The sequence below is a fragment of the Oculina patagonica genome, chromosome 1 (genome assembly GCF_052425735.1).
Source record: "Oculina patagonica isolate OP01 chromosome 1, crgOcupat, whole genome shotgun sequence".
Taxonomy (NCBI): domain Eukaryota; kingdom Metazoa; phylum Cnidaria; class Anthozoa; order Scleractinia; family Oculinidae; genus Oculina; species Oculina patagonica.
The window spans coordinates 30,715,310-30,738,924 of NC_135758.1; the positions used below are offsets into that span (position 1 = coordinate 30,715,310).

Here is a 23,615-nt window from a genome sequence, read left to right on the forward strand (position 1 = left end):
AACAGATAATGGCAGAGCGTGAACTTGCAGGAAAAAACAACAAAGCTGTAACGATTGCCAAGCAAGGTTAGACGTGAACACCAAGTCTTGTTCGGTTGACTCATATTACTCACTATACTCCTTTTCTTAAGATAAGAAAACGATTCGTATTCTCATTACCTGTCAACACAATTTTCATTCGGTATCACACAGAAGAGATTAAAAATTGATCATTGAGTGGTTAGTTGCATTACATCGCGAATCTATGTAATCACGAACAGACGCTAATGGATTTATTAAGTTAACTAAATGGTCTCGCGAATATCTAAATCCATTGTATCTGCCCCTAAGTGTCAGAAGTGTCTTTCATTATATTTGCAAGCTGTTTCATAATAAAAAGAAGAATCCTGATTGGTTCCCTGAGCAGTCCAAATTTTCCAGTACGAAATTACCGCTAAATAAAGATGGACAGCTCAGGAATTAGTTCCGCCGATTTTACTTTTATAATACAATGCACGAATGAAAAATGTTTTTAGTTAGTGGAATTAAAGCTTGTTCTAGATTATGTCTGGTCGAAAATTTTGGTTCTAATAAAATCGCTACTTTCATGACACTTTGACCCGCTCATCTTTCGACATGCTATACAAACAAGACGGATCGACGTCCGCCAATCACAGCCCACTAGCATGACCTTCTGAACTTGTGGGCTCACTTTCATCGAGAACGTACGTAGCGGATTTATGGTATGCACAAGCTCGTAAAATTCGTCTACTTCGAAACCAAAATAATTTCAAGAATCGCTTGGCATTTCTAAACAAACATCGAATACTCTTATCAGGTAAAATAAAGATATTCATCCATTCTTTCGTTTGCGTGAGTTTTTCTGTTTCAACATTTCTTACTTCCGGGCTGAGCCCCGGCTGAGCCAAAGTATCGAAAACATAGCGATTTTATGGTATACCGAAGTTCGGATGTTTCGTCAACTAGAAAACCAAAATAAGTTTTGGAATCGCTGTTACTCTCAAGAAGCTTGAAAGAACCTTTCAGTAGATATTCTGTGAAAATTTCGCTGTTGTCTGTAAACAAGATCATATTGTGACGAGAAGGCTTGGCTACCAAACCAAGCCTGGTTTCCAAGCTCACCAAGAAAGTGATCCCAAAAAAAATTTTGCGCTCGGAAGTCATGGCGATCTGAACTTTGTATCGAAGTTCGCAACTTGATTCGTAAACTTGCAACGTAATTGGCAACTTCGTTACCAAGTTTCCAAATTCCCAACAAACTTCGCAAAGCGGGCGGCCAGAGTAAGCTGAAATCAACTGTAAAACAGATTGCGATACGAGTTTTTGAAATATTGTTGAGCGGAAGAGTTTTCAAAGTTAAACTTTTTTGCTTGTAACTTTATTATTATTTTGCCCCTTTGCCATTTTTCTAAACATCTTAGTAAAACTGAGAAGAGACTGAGTTAAAAGAACATAGCAAGCTTGGCTGTAGCAGATGTTCTAATGGGCTCTGTCTCCATATGCCGTTGGCAATCTGTTCAGATGTGTTTATTCTTATCAAGAGGTATAAATTATGACACTGTTTGTCGGAGATTTCTTGTCTACGTATCATTTAGCTGTGATTGCTTAGGAGAGGTACGTGACGATAACCAATGCAAGTCGACAGAATACAAAGTCATTGTTACCAGAGGCCGTGTCAAGAAGTATGCTGAAAGTGTGTGACTTCTATGTGTGTTCATATCAATTCCACCACGCATAATGAAACTCGCTGGTGTCCAGTACAAATACCTTGTGGTCATCAACATGGTTGCCACTCTCCCTGGGGTTGTGTGCATAATACTAGTCGGCTATTTCTACCTACGGGTTTACATTTGTGTGCGCAAACGGAAGATTAACTCATTTAGCGAAGTCCGTTCTCTCATCAAAGCCAAGCTCGCCACCAAAGTCGCCAGCAGCTGCCGTGTTAATTTCGTTCGCAATATATAATTTCTGGGAAAGGGAGGTCCCCGTCGCAACCCCTTAAGCAGAGAATTTCTCACAGGCTGTGGTGTTGTTAATCACACTAACCAAAACTCATGCGGGATTGAACAAAATCTTCACTCGGAGAATTTCCCCCATTTGTGCCTCGAAATACTGCAGAAAAATTAACAAAACTTTGAATAGACAGCGTTAAATAACATTTATTTTCATATTTAATTTCGCAGATGCAGAATTATTTCAATAACACCAACGTTGAAATACTGTTCATGATAGTAAATAATAAAGATGGTAAATTTTAAGCTCGGTGATAAATAGTGAAGAAATTATTCAACATGACACGAGCGTGGGACAAAGAAAAAATCTGAGTCCCCGACGGGAATCGAACCCATGGCCTCCTAGATACCGGTTGGGCGCTCTAACCAACTGTAGCTCAGTTGGTTAGAGCGCCCAACCGGTATCTGGGAGGCCATGGGTTCGATTCCCGTCGGGGACTCAGATTTTTTCTTTGTCCCACGCTCGTGTCATGTTGAATAATTTCTTCACTGTTCATGATATTTACAAATTGAGTTAAATATATAGTGGGCGATTTATATACTATGGCGACGCTGCACAGGTTTTCTGATCGAGTTCCAGTTCAGCTTTTCGATATAGTTTTCAACCTCAGACAAAATATCATTATTATCATTGTTATTGTTCTTTACATTTGCTTGTTCCGTGGTTTGTCGATCTCCTTCGTGTCCATGTCCAGCTTTAAATCTGACCACAGCGTTGCGCGATCCAAACACTCGCATCTCAATTTCGTCGGCTTCAGCAACGTTTGCAGTTCTACAAGTTAATTCAATAAACGCTACGCGAAACTGTCTCATTCTGACCGAGTAGATAAGTGGATTTAGGAAAGAGTTCAATATTGCCATCCACACGGCTGTCAGGCAACATGCATATAGTATTGCTAAAGACATGTTACCAAGATAGATTATTACTCTAACAACGCAAATAGGTATATAACAAAGAAAAAGAACTGAAATGATGATAGCTGTCAGTTGAAAGGTCTTTTTGTTTTTCAGAATTTTCTGCCTTGCCTCTTCTGTAACTTGCTGAGTTGAAATTTCCTTTTCGTGACGGCGAACCTTACGGTAGACTGTGATTTGGCAAAAAACGATCATGGCAAAAGACAGGCCAATAAAAGTGTTATTGATGATAAAAAATACAGCCTTGTCAAAGAAAAGAGGAACGTGCAAAACAAGGGAAAATAACCACGCCAGAGCAGATGCAATTAATAAACGAGCTTCGTTGACAAGGCCGGTATTGTACGCGAAAGTGTGCTTTATGGCTAGATATCTGTCCCCGCCTATTAAAGCCAGGTGGAGAAGGGAAGTATCACACAGAACACTCGTAAAAAACTGCGAGATATTTTGCAATGCACACGATCCAGTCGTTGTCTCGTCGAGAACGATGGTTATCAGTGACGCTGTAAACAGGGGTTGAACAATCACACCCACTAACAAATCGGTGGTGGCCAAACACCCGAGTAGTATGTTGGGCTTGTTGGCTCTCAGTCGGGGCTTCGTTTTCACAGCTATTATCACCATCGCGTTCAAGGCAGCGGTAACAGGAAATGTGACGATGTTGATCACTGCGAGGAAGACTGAGAACGGCCTTTACTTCAGTGGCTGAAGGTGGCAGTGTGCCTCCCATTAAAGCGACGAATCCGCAATCTGGGGTTATCGTCTCGTGGTTTGGCTGGCTGGAGTTCATCGCTTCTCCTTCTCGGTTGTTCTCTCGCTAAACTGTTTAATTCAGTGAACCTTTTCTCTCTCCTGTCTTGTCTCTTGTTCACCAATAAATCTTTTACCTCTGGTATTTTTTCGGTATTGTGTTTATGTTTCAATTGATCGCTTTCTGTATTCGCTCTTTAGTTGTATTTCACCGTTTTACATGATAATTCTGCTGAACACTTTGCTATTTGGACATGGAAGTAAGGTAATTTTATTTCGATAGATGCAATCCCTCTTTTTTTCAGTAAGAAAGAAAAAAGAAATAAGAGGGATAACTAGACACAGGTTTCGCCATCAAACTATGTTTACATTTAACGGATCGACAATAAGGGCTGCTTCAATGTGCCACGAGCTACTTTTAATTCTGACGTCATCCAAAGGCTAATCAGAACTAACTGTAGTTACCTGCGTTGGTGTGACCGCAACGTCGACTGGAACCACTTACTAATATGACTTCATGTAATTTGAGACTAGCCAGAGGTAAACTGTAGTTACGGCGTAGATATGACCACGGCCAATGTCTCACTGAAATGTTTTGCACGGTTACTGACTAGCACTGAAATTGAATAGTTCCCAACGTATTTTCTCTCAGTGGTAAAAATAGGAACGCCTGGAGGGATAGACACAGATGATGGCTCTTCACAGACTCTTTTATATTACTCGTGCTGGTCTAACCTCTTTCCACACTGTATTACGTACACGGAAATCAATTTAAAGCTCGCATAATTTTTTCCCTTGCTTTGTTTCTTGTTTTATGCAGCAAACTTTAGAGAAACCGTTTCGCCATTCGATTCATTAGATATACATTTATGTATCTTTTTCTTTTTGAAGATAACAGATTTTGCCCAGGTTTATAAACAAGATATAAAAGGTACTATTTTTAATTTTCTCTATTCCCGCTTCCGTTCATTTGCATAACACAAAGTGCAGAATATTCCCGAAAAACTTGTCTGCTGAACATGTTCAATAAACAAGTTCGGCTTCACTCGTAGCAACGCCTCCGCTGGAAGAAGTATGGTGGACAACTAGAGATATTAGATGATCATGAACACCAAAAACACCAAAGAAGATGACATTCAAGGCCAGACCTCTCACAATGAGAAAATGAAAGTAACTGATTTATCAGTTTTTGTGTTGAAAGTAGTGATCCTGGCATCAAGATGAACTCTAGCAATACAGATCTAGCTGCAAACGCTTCAAGCCATGTGGTCCAGGTGCTATCCGAGTTTTTTTGCCCAGTTGAACCAGTACATATTTGGGTATTAAGCGAAAGAACCGCGTTCAAGATTGCGGCCGCCATAACACTCATAATTTGCCCTGTTGCCATTCTTCTAAACATCTTAGTAATCTTAGCAATAAAATTAAGAAGAGAGTTAAAAGAACACAACTCGAACATTCTGTTAGCAAGCTTAGCTATAGCGGATGTTCTTATAGACGCTGTCTCCATGCCGTTGGCAATCTGTTTGGATGTGTTTATTCTCCTCAAGCGGTATATGACTCCGGGTATTTTATGCAGAATAGCTTTCGTAAATGCTCTGACACTGTATATCGGGGGTTGCTCGTCTACGTATCATCTAGCTGTGATTGCTTGGGAGAGGTACGTGGCGATAACCAAGTCGACAGAATACAAAGTCATCGTTACCAGAGGCCGTGTCAAGAAGTATGCTGAAAGTGCGTGGCTTCTATGTTTGTTCATAACAATTCCACCGCGTATAATGAAACTCGCTGGTGTCCAGTACAAATACCTTGTGGTCATCAACGTGGTTGCTTCTCTCCCTGGGGTTGGGTGCATAATACTAGTCGGCTATTTCTACTTACGGGTTTACCTTTGTGTGCGCAAACGGAAGATTAACTCATTTAGCGAAGTCCGTTCTCTCATCAAAGCCAAGCTTGCCACGCAAGTCGCCAAAACGACTGCCATGCTGACAGCTGCCGTGTTAATTTCGTTTATTCCGTCGTCAGTCCTCGTGTTCTTCGGAGAGGCAAATCCCACACTTCGTAGAAGTTCGTATTTCCGTTGGTCGATGATGATGCTTCACCTCAACTCTGTTATCAACCCTGTTCTTTATTGCTACAGGGACCGCCGTTATAGAAACGCGATGCTAGAGATGATAACGACGAAGAAGACTACAGCCGGCGCAAAGAAGATCTTCAGACGAATAGGATCTGCCCAGTCAGTGGAAGATGTCCCGGAGATCAACCGCATACCAAGATTACGGATTCGAAGCTGCGGCTCGATTACAAACCTTGAAGACACTGATCAGCGGAGGACTCATGGGGAAATGAAGCGAGGAAGACGTACGTCAGCTCCATCAGATAAAACAAACAGAATGATATGTGTCGATATTCATCAACCTAAGATGATCGCCAAACCAGTAATACGAGTTAAAAGCGACGTGATAAGAAAAAGAACCCGAAGTCATCACGAAGACGCCAGCGATAAGCCTCGTGCTTCAAAGATCCAGGCATCACTTCAGCCTCGCGCTTCGGGCCTTCCACCTGAAGGTTCCCGACACCATCACCGCAAAATGGGACAATCAAAGTCCTTGGATGAACGTACGTTATTTGAGATGATCGGTAGCCAGCACAAATCTTGTAAGGAAGCAATACAAAGACCAAAGACAGCGCCATCAGAGGAAAGAAACAAGAAAATGGCAGAACTTTAACTGACTGGTTTTACAAGAAAACCAGCAATCAAGGTTAAAAGCGGTGTGACTAGAAATGGAAGGAGCAGTCATGTTGAAGACACTAACGATCAACTTCGAGCCTTAAGATTCCATTCACCACTTCAACCTCAATCCTTAAGCCCTCAGCCTAAAGGACCTAAAGGTTCCCGGCACCATTACCGTGAAATGATGAAATCAAAGTCCTTGGATGAGCGAGCGTTAGTCAGGAAGACTGGAAAGCATTTAAACCAGCCTCAAACCCTGAGTTTCCAGGAATTACTTCATCCTCAGCCCTCAAGCCTTCAACCTGAATGTTCCTGGCAACATTACCGTAAACTGACCAGATCAAAGTCCATGAATGAACATACGTTATTTGAGATGATTATCAGCCAGCAAAAATGCCAGCCAGAGGTGATACGAAGACCGAGGTCATCGCTGCAAACGTCAGCAAGAAATAACATAATGCAAAAACGTGAACTGACAGGTTTTACAACGAGGTGTTAAGGATTGCCAGACAATGTTTGAAGTGAACATTCTAAAATGTCAGAATTATTTAACTATTTAATTTAACTGAACTCATGTAAAATGGTTTTCCATTGACATTTGACATCAGTCACGTGTTGTTTTGCTTTCGTGTTATCTCACGCTATTTTCCCTGCGCTTGACGCCAGCTGTAGAACTTTTTGCTTCGAGTTCTGATAGACTTACCGTTATCTGCGTTTGTTGTGATTGGCCAATTGTGATTACGTTGGTTTTATTTTTAGAATACTCATATGCATTGAAAAACCGCTCTGGAACACCAAGTCTTGTTCCCTTGCCTCATATTAAAGGAACACTGTCCCGGCTGAAATATTGTGTTTTCGTGATTATGGCCAGGAGCTTGCTTTAAGCTTCCTTTATTATCTTAAAATCAGAAGAAATCATCGCCGAAAATGTTAAAAAAAATCAATATAAACTAGACAGACAAAATAACGGCTAGAAAGGTCAAACTGTCACAAGAATGGCAAGTTTGATTTCTTGACATCCTGTCAATAAATCATTTAAACTTCATAAACTGTAAACCATTTCAATTCTTGCAATCCTGTACTTTATCTCGAAACTACTGCTTCTATTTTACTCTATAGAATCTTTTTGTCCAACTAAGCTGCATATTTGGTGGCATTTGGCGATATAACGTGGAAATAAGCTGATTGAAATTCTATTCCTGCAGGACAGTGTCTCTAATTATGTCCCTTTAACTATTCTACACCTGTTTTTCGGATACTTGTAAATATCGGTAGCCTAGTTTGCCTAAGAGTCAGAAGTATCTCTGGTAAAAAATAAAAGGAGAATTCTGATTTGTTCCCTGAGCGATCCAAATTTTCCAGTACGGACCTACTGTATATGATAATAGACAGCTCAGGAATTAGTCCCGCCAATTTACTTATATAACTGATACCACGAAAGAAAACTGTTTTCTAAGAAGAAAACTTAGTTTAGATATGTCTGGTCAACCATATTGGTAACGTATTTTTTCTTATTTCCCCATAAGAACCAAACATGCTTGTTAAATAACACGAATATAATTGACTACGTAAACCCAACGCCCAAGTCCAACCAGAAACAAGAACAATCATGCACGGTTCATATTTTCCATAAAACGAAAAAAAATCTCTTATTTGTGGATCTAATAACAGTCATTTTTCTACGAAATCGTTACAAAGAAAAGTTAAGATTTTAAGGAAAGATATACCTGTTATCTTATGCATTTTTAACTGTGTTGATTGCAGTTACGATGAAACAATTCTAAAAGTTAACCAAGGGCAAAATAATAGAGGATTTGTTTTCGTATTTTAATTCGATCTGTTGATTCATTCCTTTCTCTCTGAATTGATTTTCTTTTCAGAGCGACTGTTTTTGGCAAACAATGTTGCTGTTCGTCATTCGTAATCGAAGATAACCAAAGACATCTTGTTTGTTGATAAATTGCTACGGTGTGTCCGGAGGTGGCTGAAACAAACAATAGATCCGCAATGAGTACATATCAGAAGCACGATCGTGATCAGCGGCCTAAAAAAGGTATTGAAAATGAACTGAAACGGATAATGCGCGGTAAATCTTCACGGGAGTAAATAGTGGAAACGATAATAACACGCCCACGCTAAGGTTGTGTGTCTTTTTCCTTTTGAAGATAACAGATTTTGCCCAGGTTTTTAAACAAAATACATAAGGTAATATTATTCCCCGTCCCCGCTGCCGATCATTTGCATAACACAAAGTGCAGAATATTCTCGAACAACTTGACTGCTAAAAATGTTCAATAAACAAGTTCAGCTTTACTCGTAGGAACGCCTATACTGGAAGAAGTATGGTGGACATCAAATGACATCAGATGATCATGAACACGAAAGGAGACGGAAATCACGGTCAGACCTCTCATAGTGAGTAGTTGAACGTTATTTATCAGTTCTTGTGTTGAACGTCGTGATCCTCAAGATTCGGAATCCTAGCAATACAGATCTGGCTGCGAAAGCTTCAAGCCAGGTGGTCCAGGTGCTGTCCGAGTTTTCTTGCCCAGTTAAACCAATACACATTTGGGTTTTAAGCGACAAGGCCGAGCTCAAGATTGCCGTCGCGATAACGCTCATTATTTGCCCCGTTGCCATTCTTCTAAACATCTTAGTAATCACAGCATTAAAACTGAGAAGCGAGTTTAAAGAACACAAATCAAACAACAGTCATTCGAACATCAAATCGAATGGGCGCTGTCTTCATGCCGTTGGCAATCTGTTCAGATGTGTTTATTCTTACCAAGCGGTTTATGACACTGTTTGTTGGAGCTATTATATACTATGGCGACGCTGCAAAGGTTTTCTGATCGAGCTCCAGTTCAGCTTTTGGATATAATTTTCAAGCTCAGACAAAATCTCATTGTTATCATTGTTAGTGTTGTTTACATTTGCTTGTTCCTCGGTTTGACGATCCCCTTCGTGTCCTTGTCCAGCTTCGATTTCGTCGGCTTCAGCAACGTTTGCAGTTCTACAAGTTAATTCAATAAACGCTACGCGAAACTGTCTCATTCTGACCGAGTAGATAAGTGGATTTAGGAAAGAGTTCAATATTGCCACCCACACGGCTGTCAGGCAATATGCATACAGTATTGCTAAAGATATGTTACCAAGATAGATTATTACTCTAACAACGCAAATAGGTATATAACAAAGGAATAGAACTGAAATAATGATAGCTGTCAGTTGAAAGATCTTTTTGTTTTTCAGAAATTTCTGCCTTGCCTCTTCTGTAACTTGCTGAGTTGAAATTTGCTTTTCGTGTCGGCGAACCTCACGGTAGACTGTGATTTGGCAAAAAACGATCATGGCAAAAGAGAGTCCAATAAAGGTGTTATTGATGATAAAAAATACAGCCTTGTCAAAGAAAAGAGGAATGTGCAAAACAAGGAAAAATATCCACGCCAGAGCAGAAGCAATTAGTAAACGAGCTTCGGTTACAATTCCGGTATTGTACGCGAAAGTGTGCTTCATGGCTAGATATCTGTCCCCGCCTATTAAAGCCAGGTGAAGAAGGGAAGTATCACACAGAACACTCGTAAAAAACTGCGAGATATTTTGCAATGCACACGATCCCGTCGTTGTCTCGTCGAGAACGATGGTTATCAGTGACGCTGCAAACAGGGGTTGAACAATCCCAGCTACTAACAAATCGGTGGTGGCCAAACACCCAAGTAGTATGTTGGGCTTGTTGGCTCTCAGTCGGGACTTCGTTTTCACAGCTATTATCACCATCGTGTTCAAGGCAGCGGTAACAGGAAATGTGACGATGTTGATCACTGCGAGGGCGATAAGAAAGACTTTCGCTTCAGTGGCTGAAGGAGGAAGTGTGCCTCCTATCAAAGCGACGAATCCGCAATCTGGGGTTATCCTCCCGTGGTTTGACTGGCTTGCGTTCATCGCTTCTCCTTCTCAGTTGTTTTCTCGCTAAACCGGTTGAATTCAATGAACCTTTTCTCTTTCCTGTCTTGTCTCTTGTTCCGCAATAAATCTTGTTTATCTGGTATTTTTCCGGTATTGTGTTTATGTTTCGCTTTCTGTATTCGCTCTTTAGTTGTATTCACCGTTTTTACATGATAATTCTGCTTAACACTTTGTTTTTTGGGCCAGGAAGTAAGGCAACTTTATTTCGATAGATGCAATCCCTTTTTAATTCCAGTAAGAAAGAAATAAGAGGGATAACTAGACATAGCTTTCGCCTTTCAACCATATTTACATTTAACGGATCAACAATAAGGGCTGCTTCAATGTGCACGAGCTACATTAATTATGACGTCATCCAAAGGCTAATCAGAACTAACTGTAGTTAACTGCGTTGGTGTGACTGCAACGTCGACTGGAACCACTAACTAGTATGACTTAATGTAACTTGAGACTAACCAGAGGTAAACTGTCCTTACGGCGTAGATGTGACCACGGCCAATGTCCGGCTCACTGAAATGTTTTGCAAGGTTACTGACTAGCACTGAAATTGAACAGTTCTCAACGAATTTTCTCTCAGTCGTAAAAATAGGAACGCCTGGAGGGATAGACAGAGATGATGGCTCTTCACAGACTCTTTTATATTCCTCGTGCTAGTCTAACCCCATTGCTTCTTTCCACGCTGTATCACGCATAGAGAAATTAGTATAAATCTTGCATTGCTTTGTTTCATGTTTTATGCTGCAAACGTATCATTAGAGAAACCGTTTCGCCATTCGATTTATTAGATATGAGGAGCCCATGGGCTCCTGTTATATTAGATATACATTTATGTACCTTTTTCTTTTTGAAGATAACAGATTTTGCCCAGGTTTTTAAACAAGATACAAAAGGTACTATTTTTTCTCTGTCCCCGCCTCCGTTCATTTGCATAACACAAAGTGCAGAATATTCCCGAAAAACTTGTCTGCTGAACATGTTCAATAAACAAGTTCGGCTTCACTCGTAGCAACGCCTCCGCTGGAAGACGTATGGTGGACAACTAGAGATATTAGATGATCATGAACACCAAAAACACCAAAGAAGATGACATTCAAGGCCAGACCTCTCACAATGAGAAAATGAAAGTAACTGATTTATCAGTTTTTGTGTTGAAAGTAGTGATCCTGGCATCAAGATGAACCCTAGCAATACAGATCTGGCTACGAACGCTTCAAGCCATGTGGTCCAGGTGCTGTCTGAGTTTTTTTGCCCATTTGAACCAGTACATATTTGGGTATTAAGCGAAAGAACTGCGTTTAAGATTGCGGCTGCCATAACACTCATGATTTGCCCTGTTGCCATTTTTCTAAACATCTTAGTAATCTTAGCAATAAAATTGAACAGAGAGTTAAAAGAACACAACTCAAACATTTTGTTGGCAAGCTTAGCTGTAGCGGATGTTTTAATAGGCGCTGTCTCCATGCCGTTGGCAATCTGTTTAGATGTGTTTATTCTCCTCAAGAGGTATATGACTCCGGGTATTTTATGCAGAATAGCTTTCGTAAATGCTCTGACACTGTATATCGGGGGTTGCTCGTCTACGTATCATCTAGCTGTGATTGCTTGGGAGAGGTACGTGGCGATAACCAAGTCGACAGAATACAAAGTCATCGTTACCAGAGGCCGTGTCAAGAAGTATGCTAAAAGTGCGTGGCTTCTATGTTTGTTCATAACAATTCCACCGCGTATAATGAAACTCGCTGGTGTCCAGTACAAATACCTTGTGGTCATCAACATGGTTGCCACTCTCCCTGCAGTTGTGTGCATAATACTAGTCGGCTATTTCTACCTACGGGTTTACCTTTGTGTGTGCAAACGGAACATAAACTCATTTAGCGAAGTCCGTTCTCTCATCAAAGCCAAGCTCACCACCAAAGTCGCCAAAACGACTGCCATGCTGACAGCTGCCGTGTTAATTTCGTTCATTCCGTCGTCAGTTTACGTGTTATTCGGAGAGGCAAATCCCGCACTTCGTAGAAGTTCGTATTTCCGATGGTCGATGATTATGGTTCACCTCAACTCTGTTATCAACCCTGTTCTTTATTGCTACAGGGACCGCCGCTATAGAAACGCGATGCTAGAGATGATAACGACGAAGAAAACTACAGCCGGCGCAAAGAAGATCGTCAGACGAATAGGATCTGCCCAGTCAGTGGAAGATGTCCCGGAGATTAACAGCACACCAAGATCACGGATTCGAAGCTGCGGCTCGATTACAAACCTTGAAGACACTCATCAGTGGAGGACTCATGGAGAAGTGAAGCGAGGAAGACGTACGTCAGCTCCATCAGATAAAACAAACAGAATGATATGTGTCGATATTCATCAACCCAAGATGATCGCAACCAAACCAGTAATACAAGTTAAAAGCGATGTAACAAGAAAAGGAACCCGAAGTCATCACGAAGACACCAGCGATAAGTCTCTTGCTTGAAAGATCCAGGCGGGCCTTGAAGGTTCCCGACACCATTACCGCAAAATGGGACGATCAAAGTCCTTGGATGAACGTGCGTTAGTTGAGATGATCGGTAGCCAGCACAATTCTTGGCAGGAAGCAATACGAAGACCAAAGACAGCGCCATCAGAGGTAAGAAACAAGAAAATGGCAGAACTTTGACTGACTGGTTTTACAGCAATCAAGGTTAAAAGCGGCGTGACAAGAAATGGAAGGCGAAGTCATGTTGAGGATACCAACGATCAACTTCAAACCTCAAGATTCCATTCACCACTTCAACCTTAATCCTTAAACCCTCAACCTAAAGGACCTAAAGGTTCCCGGCACCATTACCGTGAAATGATGAGATCAAAGTCCTTGGATGACCGAGCGTTAGTCAGGAAGACCGGAAAGCATTTAAATCTTCGACAGGAAGTGTTACGAAGACCGAAGATAGTGCCATCCAAATTTTAACGCTGCGTAACACGAAAAGGAAGCCAAGGTTACCTCGAAGACACCAGCGACCAGCCTCAAACCCTAAGTTTCCAGGCATTACTTCATCCTCAGTCCTCAAGCCTTCAACCTGAATGTTCCTGGCAACATTACCGTAAACTGACCAGATCAAAGTCCATGGATGAACATACGTTATTTGAGATGATTAGCAGCCAGCAAAAATGTCAGCAGGAGGCGATACGAAGACCGAGGTCATCGCTGCAAGCGTCAGCAAGAAATGGCCAGGAGCTTGCTTTAAGCTTCCTTTATTATCTTAAAATCAGAAGAAATCATCGCCAAAAATGTGTATAAACAAATAAATATAAACTAAACAGACAAAATAACGGCTAGAAAGGTTAAACTGTCACAAGAATGGCAATTTTTATTTCTTGACATCCTGTCAATAAATCATTCAAATTTCATAAACTAAACCATTTTAATTCTTGCAATCCTGTACTTTATCTCGAAACTACTGCTTCTATTTTACTCTATAGAATCTCTTTGTCCAACTAAGCTGTATATTTGGTGGCATTTGGCGATATAACGTGGAAATAAGCTGGTTGAAATTTCGCTATTCCAGCAGGACAGTGTCCCTAATTGTGTCCCTTTAACCGTGACCATTCTACACCTGTTTTTCGGATACTTGTAAATATCGGAAGCCTAGTAAGTAACCATAAACAGACGCTAATGAATTTATAAAGCGGTATACCTAATGGTCTCGCAAATATATATATCCATTGTGTTTGGCTTAAGAGTCAGAAGTATCTCTGATCCATAATAAAAGGAGAATTCTGATTTGTTCCCTGAGCGGTCCAAATTTTCCAGTACGGACCTACTGTAAATGATAATGGACAGCTCAGGAATAGGCCATTTCCGATATATTAAAATTCTAACTTGGCTCCGAGGCTTGGGGGAATATAACAAAAGATATCACGTTGAGGTTCAGGAATGAATAAATCATTTCTTTTGTTTTATTCCCCCAAGCCTCGAAGCGAAGTTAGAGTAAGAGTAAGAAAAGTAAGAAAACTTTATTTATCCACGGAATCACGTTCATCAGTTAATGGTCTTCCATGAACACCAAAAACACCAAAGAAGATGACATTCAAGGCCAGACCTCTCACAATGAGAAAATGAAAGTAACTGATTTATCAGTTTTTGTATTGAAAGTAGTGATCCTGGCATCAAGATGAGCCCTAGCAATACAGATCTAGCTGCGAACGCTTCAAGCCAGGTGGTCCAGGTGCTATCCGAGTTTTTTTGCCCAGTTGAACCAATACATATTTGGGTATTAAGCGAAAGAACCGCGTTCAAGATTGCGGCCGCCATAACACTCATAATTTGCCCTGTTGCCATTCTTCTAAACATCTTAGTAATCTTAGCAATAAAATTAAGAAGAGAGTTAAAAGAACACAACTCGAACATTCTGTTAGCAAGCTTAGCTATAGCGGATGTTCTTATAGACGCTGTCTCCATGCCGTTGGCAATCTGTTTAGATGTGTTTATTCTCCTCAAGAGGTATATGACTCCGGGTATTTTATGCAGAATAGCTTTCGTAAATGCTCTGACACTGTATATCGGGGGTTGCTCGTCTACGTATCATCTAGCTGTGATTGCTTGGGAGAGGTACGTGGCGATAACCAAGTCGACAGAATACAAAGTCATCGTTACCAGAGGCCGTGTCAAGAAGTATGCTAAAAGTGCGTGGCTTCTATGTTTGTTCATAACAATTCCACCGCGTATAATGAAACTCGCTGGTGTCCAGTACAAATACCTTGTGGTCATCAACGTGGTTGCTTCTCTCCCTGGGGTTGGGTGCATAATACTAGTCGGCTATTTCTACTTACGGGTTTACCTTTGTGTGCGCAAACGGAAGATTAACTCATTTAGCGAAGTCCGTTCTCTCATCAAAGCCAAGCTTGCCACGCAAGTCGCCAAAACGACTGCCATGCTGACAGCTGCCGTGTTAATTTCGTTTATTCCGTCGTCAGTCCTCGTGTTCTTCGGAGAGGCAAATCCCACACTTCGTAGAAGTTCGTATTTCCGTTGGTCGATGATGATGCTTCACCTCAACTCTGTTATCAACCCTGTTCTTTATTGCTACAGGGACCGCTGTTATAGAAACGCGATGCTAGAGATGATAACGACGAAGAAGACTACAGCCGGCGCAAAGAAGATCTTCAGACGAATAGGATCTGCCCAGTCAGTGGAAGATGTCCCGGAGATCAACCGCATACCAAGATTACGGATTCGAAGCTGCGGCTCGATTACAAACCTTGAAGACACTGATCAGCGGAGGACTCATGGGGAAATGAAGGAGGAAGACGTACGTCAGCTCCATCAGATAAAACAAACAGAATGATATGTGTCGATATTCATCAACCTAAGATGATCGCCAAACCAGTAATACGAGTTAAAAGCGACGTGATAAGAAAAAGAACCCGAAGTCATCACGAAGACGCCAGCGATAAGCCTCGTGCTTCAAAGATCCAGGCATCACTTCAGCCTCGCGCTTCGGGCCTTCCACCTGAAGGTTCCCGACACCATCACCGCAAAATGGGACAATCAAAGTCCTTGGATGAACGTACGTTATTTGAGATGATCGGTAGCCAGCACAAATCTTGTAAGGAAGCAATACAAAGACCAAAGACAGCGCCATCAGAGGAAAGAAACAAGAAAATGGCAGAACTTTAACTGACTGGTTTTACAAGAAAACCAGCAATCAAGGTTAAAAGCGGTGTGACTAGAAATGGAAGGAGCAGTCATGTTGAAGACACTAACGATCAACTTCGAGCCTTAAGATTCCATTCACCACTTCAACCTCAATCCTTAAGCCCTCAACCTAAAGGACCTAAAGGTTCCCGGCACCATTACCGTGAAATGATGAAATCAAAGTCCTTGGATGAGCGAGCGTTAGTCAGGAAGACTGGAAAGCATTTAAACCAGCCTCAAACCCTGAGTTTCCAGGAATTACTTCATCCTCAGCCCTCAAGCCTTCAACCTGAATGTTCCTGGCAACATTACCGTAAACTGACCAGATCAAAGTCCATGAATGAACATACGTTATTTGAGATGATTATCAGCCAGCAAAAATGCCAGCCAGAGGTGATACGAAGACCGAGGTCATCGCTGCAAACGTCAGCAAGAAATAACATAATGCAAAAACGTGAACTGACAGGTTTTACAACGAGGTGTTAAGGATTGCCAGGCAATGTTTGAAGTGAACATTCTAAAATGTCAGAATTATTTAACTATTTAATTTAACTGAACTCATGTAGAATGGTTTTCCATTGACATTTGACATCAGTCACGTGTTGTTTTGCTTTCGTGTTATCTCACGCTATTTTCCCTGCGCTTGACGTCAGCTGTAGAACTTTTTGCTTCGAGTTCTGATAGACTTACCGTTATCTGCGTTTGTTGTGATTGGCCAATTGTGATTACGTTGGTTTTATTTTCAGAATACTCATATGCATTGAAAAACCGCTCTGGAACACCAAGTCTTGTTCCCTTGCCTCATATTAAAGGAACACTGTCCCGGCTGAAATATTGTGTTTTCGTGATTATGGCCAGGAGCTTGCTTTAAGCTTCCTTTATTATCTTAAAATCAGAAGAAATCATCGCCGAAAATGTTAAAAAAAATCAATATAAACTAGACAGACAAAATAACGGCTAGAAAGGTCAAACTGTCACAAGAATGGCAAGTTTGATTTCTTGACATCCTGTCAATAAATCATTTAAACTTCATAAACTGTAAACCATTTCAATTCTTGCAATCCTGTACTTTATCTCGAAACTACTGCTTCTATTTTACTCTATAGAATCTTTTTGTCCAACTAAGCTGCATATTTGGTGGCATTTGGCGATATAACGTGGAAATAAGCTGATTGAAATTCTATTCCTGCAGGACAGTGTCTCTAATTATGTCCCTTTAACTATTCTACACCTGTTTTTCAGATACTTGTAAATATCGGTAGCCTAGTTTGCCTAAGAGTCAGAAGTATCTCTGGTAAAAAATAAAAGGAGAATTCTGATTTGTTCCCTGAGCGATCCAAATTTTCCAGTACGGACCTACTGTATATGATAATAGACAGCTCAGGAATTAGTCCCGCCAATTTACTTATTTAACTGATACCACGAAAGAAAACTGTTTTCTAAGAAGAAAACTTAGTTTAGATATGTCTGGTCAACCATATTGGTAACGTTTTTTTTCTTATTTCCCCATAAGAACCAAACATGCTTGTTAAATAACACGAATATAATTGACTACGTAAACCCAACGCCCAAGTCCAACCAGAAACAAGAACAATCATGCACGGTTCATATTTTCCATAAAACGAAAAAAAATCTCTTATTTGTGGATCTAATAACAGTCATTTTTCTACGAAATCGTTACAAAGAAAAGTTAAGATTTTAAGGAAAGATATACCTGTTATCTTATGCATTTTTAACTGTGTTGATTGCAGTTACGATGAAACAATTCTAAAAGTTAACCAAGGGCAAAATAATAGAGGATTTGTTTTCGTATTTTAATTCGATCTGTTGATTCATTCCTTTCTCTCTGAATTGATTTTCTTTTCAGAGCGACTGTTTTTGGCAAACAATGTTGCTGTTCGTCATTCGTAATCGAAGATAACCAAAGACATCTTGTTTGTTGATAAATTGCTACGGTGTGTCCGGAGGTGGCTGAAACAAACAATAGATCCGCAATGAGTACATATTAGAAGCACGATCGTGATCAGCGGCCTAAAAAAGGTATTGAAAATGAACTGAAACGGATAATGCGCGGTAAGTCTTCACGGGAGTAAATAGTGGAAACGATAATAACACGCCCACGCTAAGGTTGTGTGTCTTTTTCCTTTTGAAGATAACAGATTTTGCCCAGGTTTTTAAACAAAATACATAAGGTACTATTATTCCCCGTCCCCGCTGCCGATCATTTGCATAACACAAAGTGCAGAATATTCTCGAACAACTTGACTGCTAAAAATGTTCAATAAACAAGTTCAGCTTTACTCGTAGGAACGCCTATACTGGAAGAAGTATGGTGGACATCAAATGACATCAGATGATCATGAACACGAAAGGAGACGGAAATCACGGTCAGACCTCTCATAGTGAGTAGTTGAACGTTATTTATCAGTTCTTGTGTTGAACGTCGTGATCCTCAAGATTCGGAATCCTAGCAATACAGATCTGGCTGCGAACGCTTCAAGCCAGGTGGTCCAGGTGCTGTCTGAGTTTTCTTGCCCAGTTAAACCAATACACATTTGGGTTTTAAGCGACAAGGCCGAGCTCAAGATTGCCGTCGGGATAACGCTCATTATTTGCCCCGTTGCCATTCTTCTAAACATCTTAGTAATCACAGCATTAAAACTGAGAAGCGAGTTAAAAGAACACAAATCGAACAACAGTCATTCGAACATCAAATCGAATGGGCGCTGTCTTCATGCCGTTGGCAATCTGTTCAGATGTGTTTATTCTTACCAAGCGGTTTATGACACTGTTTGTTGGAGCTATTATATACTATGGCGACGCTGCAAAGGTTTTCTGATCGAGCTCCAGTTCAGCTTTTGGACATAATTTTCAAGCTCAGACAAAATCTCATTGTTATCATTGTTAGTGTTGTTTACATTTGCTTGTTCCTCGGTTTGACGATCCCCTTCGTGTCCTTGTCCAGCTTCGATTTCGTCGGCGTCAGCAACGTTTGCAGTTCTACAAGTTAATTCAATAAACGCTACGCGAAACTGTCTCATTCTGACCGAGTAGATAAGTGGATTTAGGAAAGAGTTCAATATTGCCACCCACACGGCTGTCAGGCAACATGCATACAGTATTGCTAAAGATATGTTACCAAGATAGATTATTACTCTAACAACGCAAATAGGTATATAACAAAGGAATAGAACTGAAATAATGATAGCTGTCAGTTGAAAGATCTTTTTGTTTTTCAGAAATTTCTGCCTTGCCTCTTCTGTAACTTGCTGAGTTGAAATTTGCTTTTCGTGTCGGCGAACCTCACGGTAGACTGTGATTTGGCAAAAAACGATCATGGCAAAAGAGAGTCCAATAAAGGTGTTATTGATGATAAAAAATACAGCCTTGTCAAAGAAAAGAGGAATGTGCAAAACAAGGGAAAATATCCACGCCAGAGCAGAAGCAATTAGTAAACGAGCTTCGGTTACAATTCCGGTATTGTACGCGAAAGTGTGCTTCATGGCTAGATATCTGTCCCCGCCTATTAAAGCCAGGTGAAGAAGGGAAGTATCACACAGAACACTCGTAAAAAACTGCGAGATATTTTGCAATGCACACGATCCCGTCGTTGTCTCGTCGAGAACGATGGTTATCAGTGACGCTGCAAACAGGGGTTGAACAATCCCAGCTACTAACAAATCGGTGGTGGCCAAACACCCAAGTAGTATGTTGGGCTTGTTGGCTCTCAGTCGGGACTTCGTTTTCACAGCTATTATCACCATCGTGTTCAAGGCAGCGGTAACAGGAAATGTGACGATGTTGATCACTGCGAGGGCGATAAGAAAGACTTTCGCTTCAGTGGCTGAAGGAGGAAGTGTGCCTCCTATCAAAGCGACGAATCCGCGATCTGGGGTTATCCTCCCGTGGTTTGACTGGCTTGCGTTCATCGCTTCTCCTTCTCAGTTGTTTTCTCGCTAAACCGGTTGAATTCAATGAACCTTTTCTCTTTCCTGTCTTGTCTCTTGTTCCGCAATAAATCTTGTTTATCTGGTATTTTTCCGGTATTGTGTTTTTGTTTCGCTTTCTGTATTCGCTCTTTAGTTGTATTCACCGTTTTTACATGATAATTCTGCTTAACACTTTGTTTTTTGGGCCAGGAAGTAAGGCAACTTTATTTCGATAGATGCAATCCCTTTTTAATTCCAGTAAGAAAGAAATAAGAGGGATAACTAGACATAGCTTTCGCCTTTCAACCATATTTACATTTAACGGATCAACAATAAGGGCTGCTTCAATGTGCACGAGCTACTTTAATTATGACGTCATCCAAAGGCTAATCAGAACTAACTGTAGTTAACTGCGTTGGTGTGACTGCAACGTCGACTGGAACCACTAACTAGTATGACTTAATGTAACTTGAGACTAACCAGAGGTAAACTGTCCTTACGGCGTAGATGTGACCACGGCCAATGTCCGGCTCACTGAAATGTTTTGCAAGGTTACTGACTAGCACTGAAATTGAACAGTTCTCAACGAATTTTCTCTCAGTCGTAAAAATAGGAACGCCTGGAGGGATAGACAGAGATGATGGCTCTTCACAGACTCTTTTATATTCCTCGTGCTAGTCTAACCCCATTGCTTCTTTCCACGCTGTATCACGCATAGAGAAATTAGTATAAATCTTGCATTGCTTTGTTTCATGTTTTATGCTGCAAACGTATCATTAGAGAAACCGTTTCGCCATTCGATTTATTAGATATGAGGAGCCCATGGGCTCCTGTTATATTAGATATACATTTATACCTTTTTCTTTTTGAAGATAACAGATTTTGCCCAGGTTTTTAAACAAGATACAAAAGGTACTATTTTTTCTCTGTCCCCGCTTCCGTTCATTTGCATAACACAAAGTGCAGAATATTCCCGAAAAACTTGTCTGCTGAACATGTTCAATAAACAAGTTCGGCTTCACTCGTAGCAACGCCTCCGCTGGAAGAAGTATGGTGGACAACTAGAGATATTAGATGATCATGAACACCAAAAACACCAAAGAAGATGACATTCAAGGCCAGACCTCTCACAATGAGAAAATGAAAGTAACTGATTTATCAGTTTTTGTGTTGAAAGTAGTGATCCTGGCATCAAGATGAACCCTAGCAATACAGATCTGGCTGCGAACGCTTCAAGCCATGTGGTCCAGGTGCTGTCTGAGTTTTTTTGCCCAGTTGAACCAGTACATATTTGGGTATTAAGCGAAAGAACTGCGTTTAAGATTGCGGCTGCCATAACACTCATGATTTGCCCTGTTGCCATTCTTCTAAACATCTTAGTAATCTTAGCAATAAAATTGAACAGAGAGTTAAAAGAACACAACTCAAACATTTTGTTGGCAAGCTTAGCTGTAGCGGATGTTTTAATAGGCGCTGTCTCCATGCCGTTGGCAATCTGTTTAGATGTGTTTATTCTCCTCAAGAGGTATATGACTCCGGGTATTTTATGCAGAATAGCTTTCGTAAATGCTCTGACACTGTATATCGGGGGTTGCTCGTCTACGTATCATCTAGCTGTGATTGCTTGGGAGAGGTACGTGGCGATAACCAAGTCGACAGAATACAAAGTCATCGTTACCAGAGGCCGTGTCAAGAAGTATGCTAAAAGTGCGTGGCTTCTATGTTTGTTCATAACAATTCCACCGCGTATAATGAAACTCGCTGGTGTCCAGTACAAATACCTTGTGGTCATCAACATGGTTGCCACTCTCCCTGCAGTTGTGTGCATAATACTAGTCGGCTATTTCTACCTACGGGTTTACCTTTGTGTGTGCAAACGGAACATAAACTCATTTAGCGAAGTCCGTTCTCTCATCAAAGCCAAGCTCACCACCAAAGTCGCCAAAACGACTGCCATGCTGACAGCTGCTGTGTTAATTTCGTTCATTCCGTCGTCAGTCTACGTGTTATTCGGAGAGGCAAATCCCGCACTTCGTAGAAGTTCGTATTTCCGTTGGTCGATGATTATGGTTCACCTCAACTCTGTTATCAACCCAGTTCTTTATTGCTACAGGGACCGCCGCTATAGAAACGCGATGCTAGAGATGATAACGACGAAGAAAACTACAGCCGGCGCAAAGAAGATCGTCAGACGAATAGGATCTGCCCAGTCAGTGGAAGATGTCCCGGAGATCAACAGCACACCAAGATCACGGATTCGAAGCTGCGGCTCGATTACAAACCTTGAAGACACTCATCAGTGGAGGACTCATGGAGAAGTGAAGCGAGGAAGACGTACGTCAGCTCCATCAGATAAAACAAACAGAATGATATGCATATGTGTCGATATTCATCAACCCAAGATGATCGCAACCAAACCAGTAATACAAGTTAAAAGCGATGTAACAAGAAAAGGAACCCGAAGTCATCACGAAGACACCAGCGATAAGTCTCTTGCTTGAAAGATCCAGGCGGGCCTTGAAGGTTCCCGACACCATTACCGCAAAATGGGACGATCAAAGTCCTTGGATGAACGTGCGTTAGTTGAGATGATCAGCAGCCAGCACAATTCTTGGCAGGAAGCAATACGAAGACCAAAGACAGCGCCATCAGAGGTAAGAAACAAGAAAATGGCAGAACTTTGACTGACTGGTTTTACAGCAATCAAGGTTAAAAGCGGCGTGACAAGAAATGGAAGGCGAAGTCATGTTGAGGATACCAACGATCAACTTCAAACCTCAAGATTCCATTCACCACTTCAACCTTAATCCTTAAGCCCTCAACCTAAAGGACCTAAAGGTTCCCGGCACCATTACCGTGAAATGATGAGATCAAAGTCCTTGGATGACCGAGCGTTAGTCAGGAAGACCGGAAAGCATTTAAATCTTCGACAGGAAGTGTTACGAAGACCGAAGATAGTGCCATCCAAATTTTAACGCTGCGTAACACGAAAAGGAAGCCAAGGTTACCTCGAAGACACCAGCGACCAGCCTCAAACCCTAAGTTTCCAGGCATTACTTCATCCTCAGTCCTCAAGCCTTCAACCTGAATGTTCCTGGCAACATTACCGTAAACTGACCAGATCAAAGTCCATGGATGAACATACGTTATTTGAGATGATTAGCAGCCAGCAAAAATGTCAGCAGGAGGCGATACGAAGACCGAGGTCATCGCTGCAAACGTGAGCAAGAAATGGCCAGGAGCTTGCTTTAAGCTTCCTTTATTATCTTAAAATCAGAAGAAATCATCGCCAAAAATGTGTATAAACAAATAAATATAAACTAAACAGACAAAATAACGGCTAGAAAGGTTAAACTGTCACAAGAATGGCAATTTTTATTTCTTGACATCCTGTCAATAAATCATTCAAATTTCATAAACTAAAACCTTTTAATTCTTGCAATCCTGTACTTTATCTCGAAACTACTGCTTCTATTTTACTCTATAGAATCTCTTTGTCCAACTAAGCTGTATATTTGGTGGCATTTGGCGATATAACGTGGAAATAAGCTGGTTGAAATTTCGCTATTCCAGCAGGACAGTGTCCCTAATTGTGTCCCTTTAACCGTGACCATTCTACACCTGTTTTTCGGATACTTGTA

General features: G+C 41.1%; 3 protein-coding genes and 1 pseudogene across 3 annotated transcripts; 3 read left to right on the plus strand and 1 right to left on the minus strand.

Annotated features, from left to right (window-relative positions):
• Positions 1 to 2,546: 2,546 nt before the first annotated feature.
• On the minus strand, positions 2,547 to 3,714 carry LOC144646371 (histamine H2 receptor-like; annotated as a pseudogene).
• Positions 3,715 to 11,545: 7,831 nt separating this feature from the next.
• Positions 11,546 to 12,844, plus strand: LOC144646380 (adenosine receptor A1-like). The gene has a single exon (XM_078505939.1). The coding sequence runs from the start codon at positions 11,546 to 11,548 to the stop codon at positions 12,842 to 12,844; it is 1,299 nt and encodes a 432-aa protein (XP_078362065.1).
• Positions 12,845 to 14,522: 1,678 nt separating this feature from the next.
• On the plus strand, positions 14,523 to 15,695 carry LOC144646387 (adenosine receptor A1-like). Its single transcript, XM_078505953.1, has one exon. The coding sequence runs from the start codon at positions 14,523 to 14,525 to the stop codon at positions 15,693 to 15,695; it is 1,173 nt and encodes a 390-aa protein (XP_078362079.1).
• A 5,475-nt stretch (positions 15,696 to 21,170) lies between these two features.
• Positions 21,171 to 22,475, plus strand: LOC144646396 (adenosine receptor A1-like). The gene has a single exon (XM_078505966.1). It carries the CDS (start codon positions 21,171 to 21,173, stop codon positions 22,473 to 22,475), a length of 1,305 nt encoding a protein of 434 aa, XP_078362092.1.
• Positions 22,476 to 23,615: the final 1,140 nt, after the last annotated feature.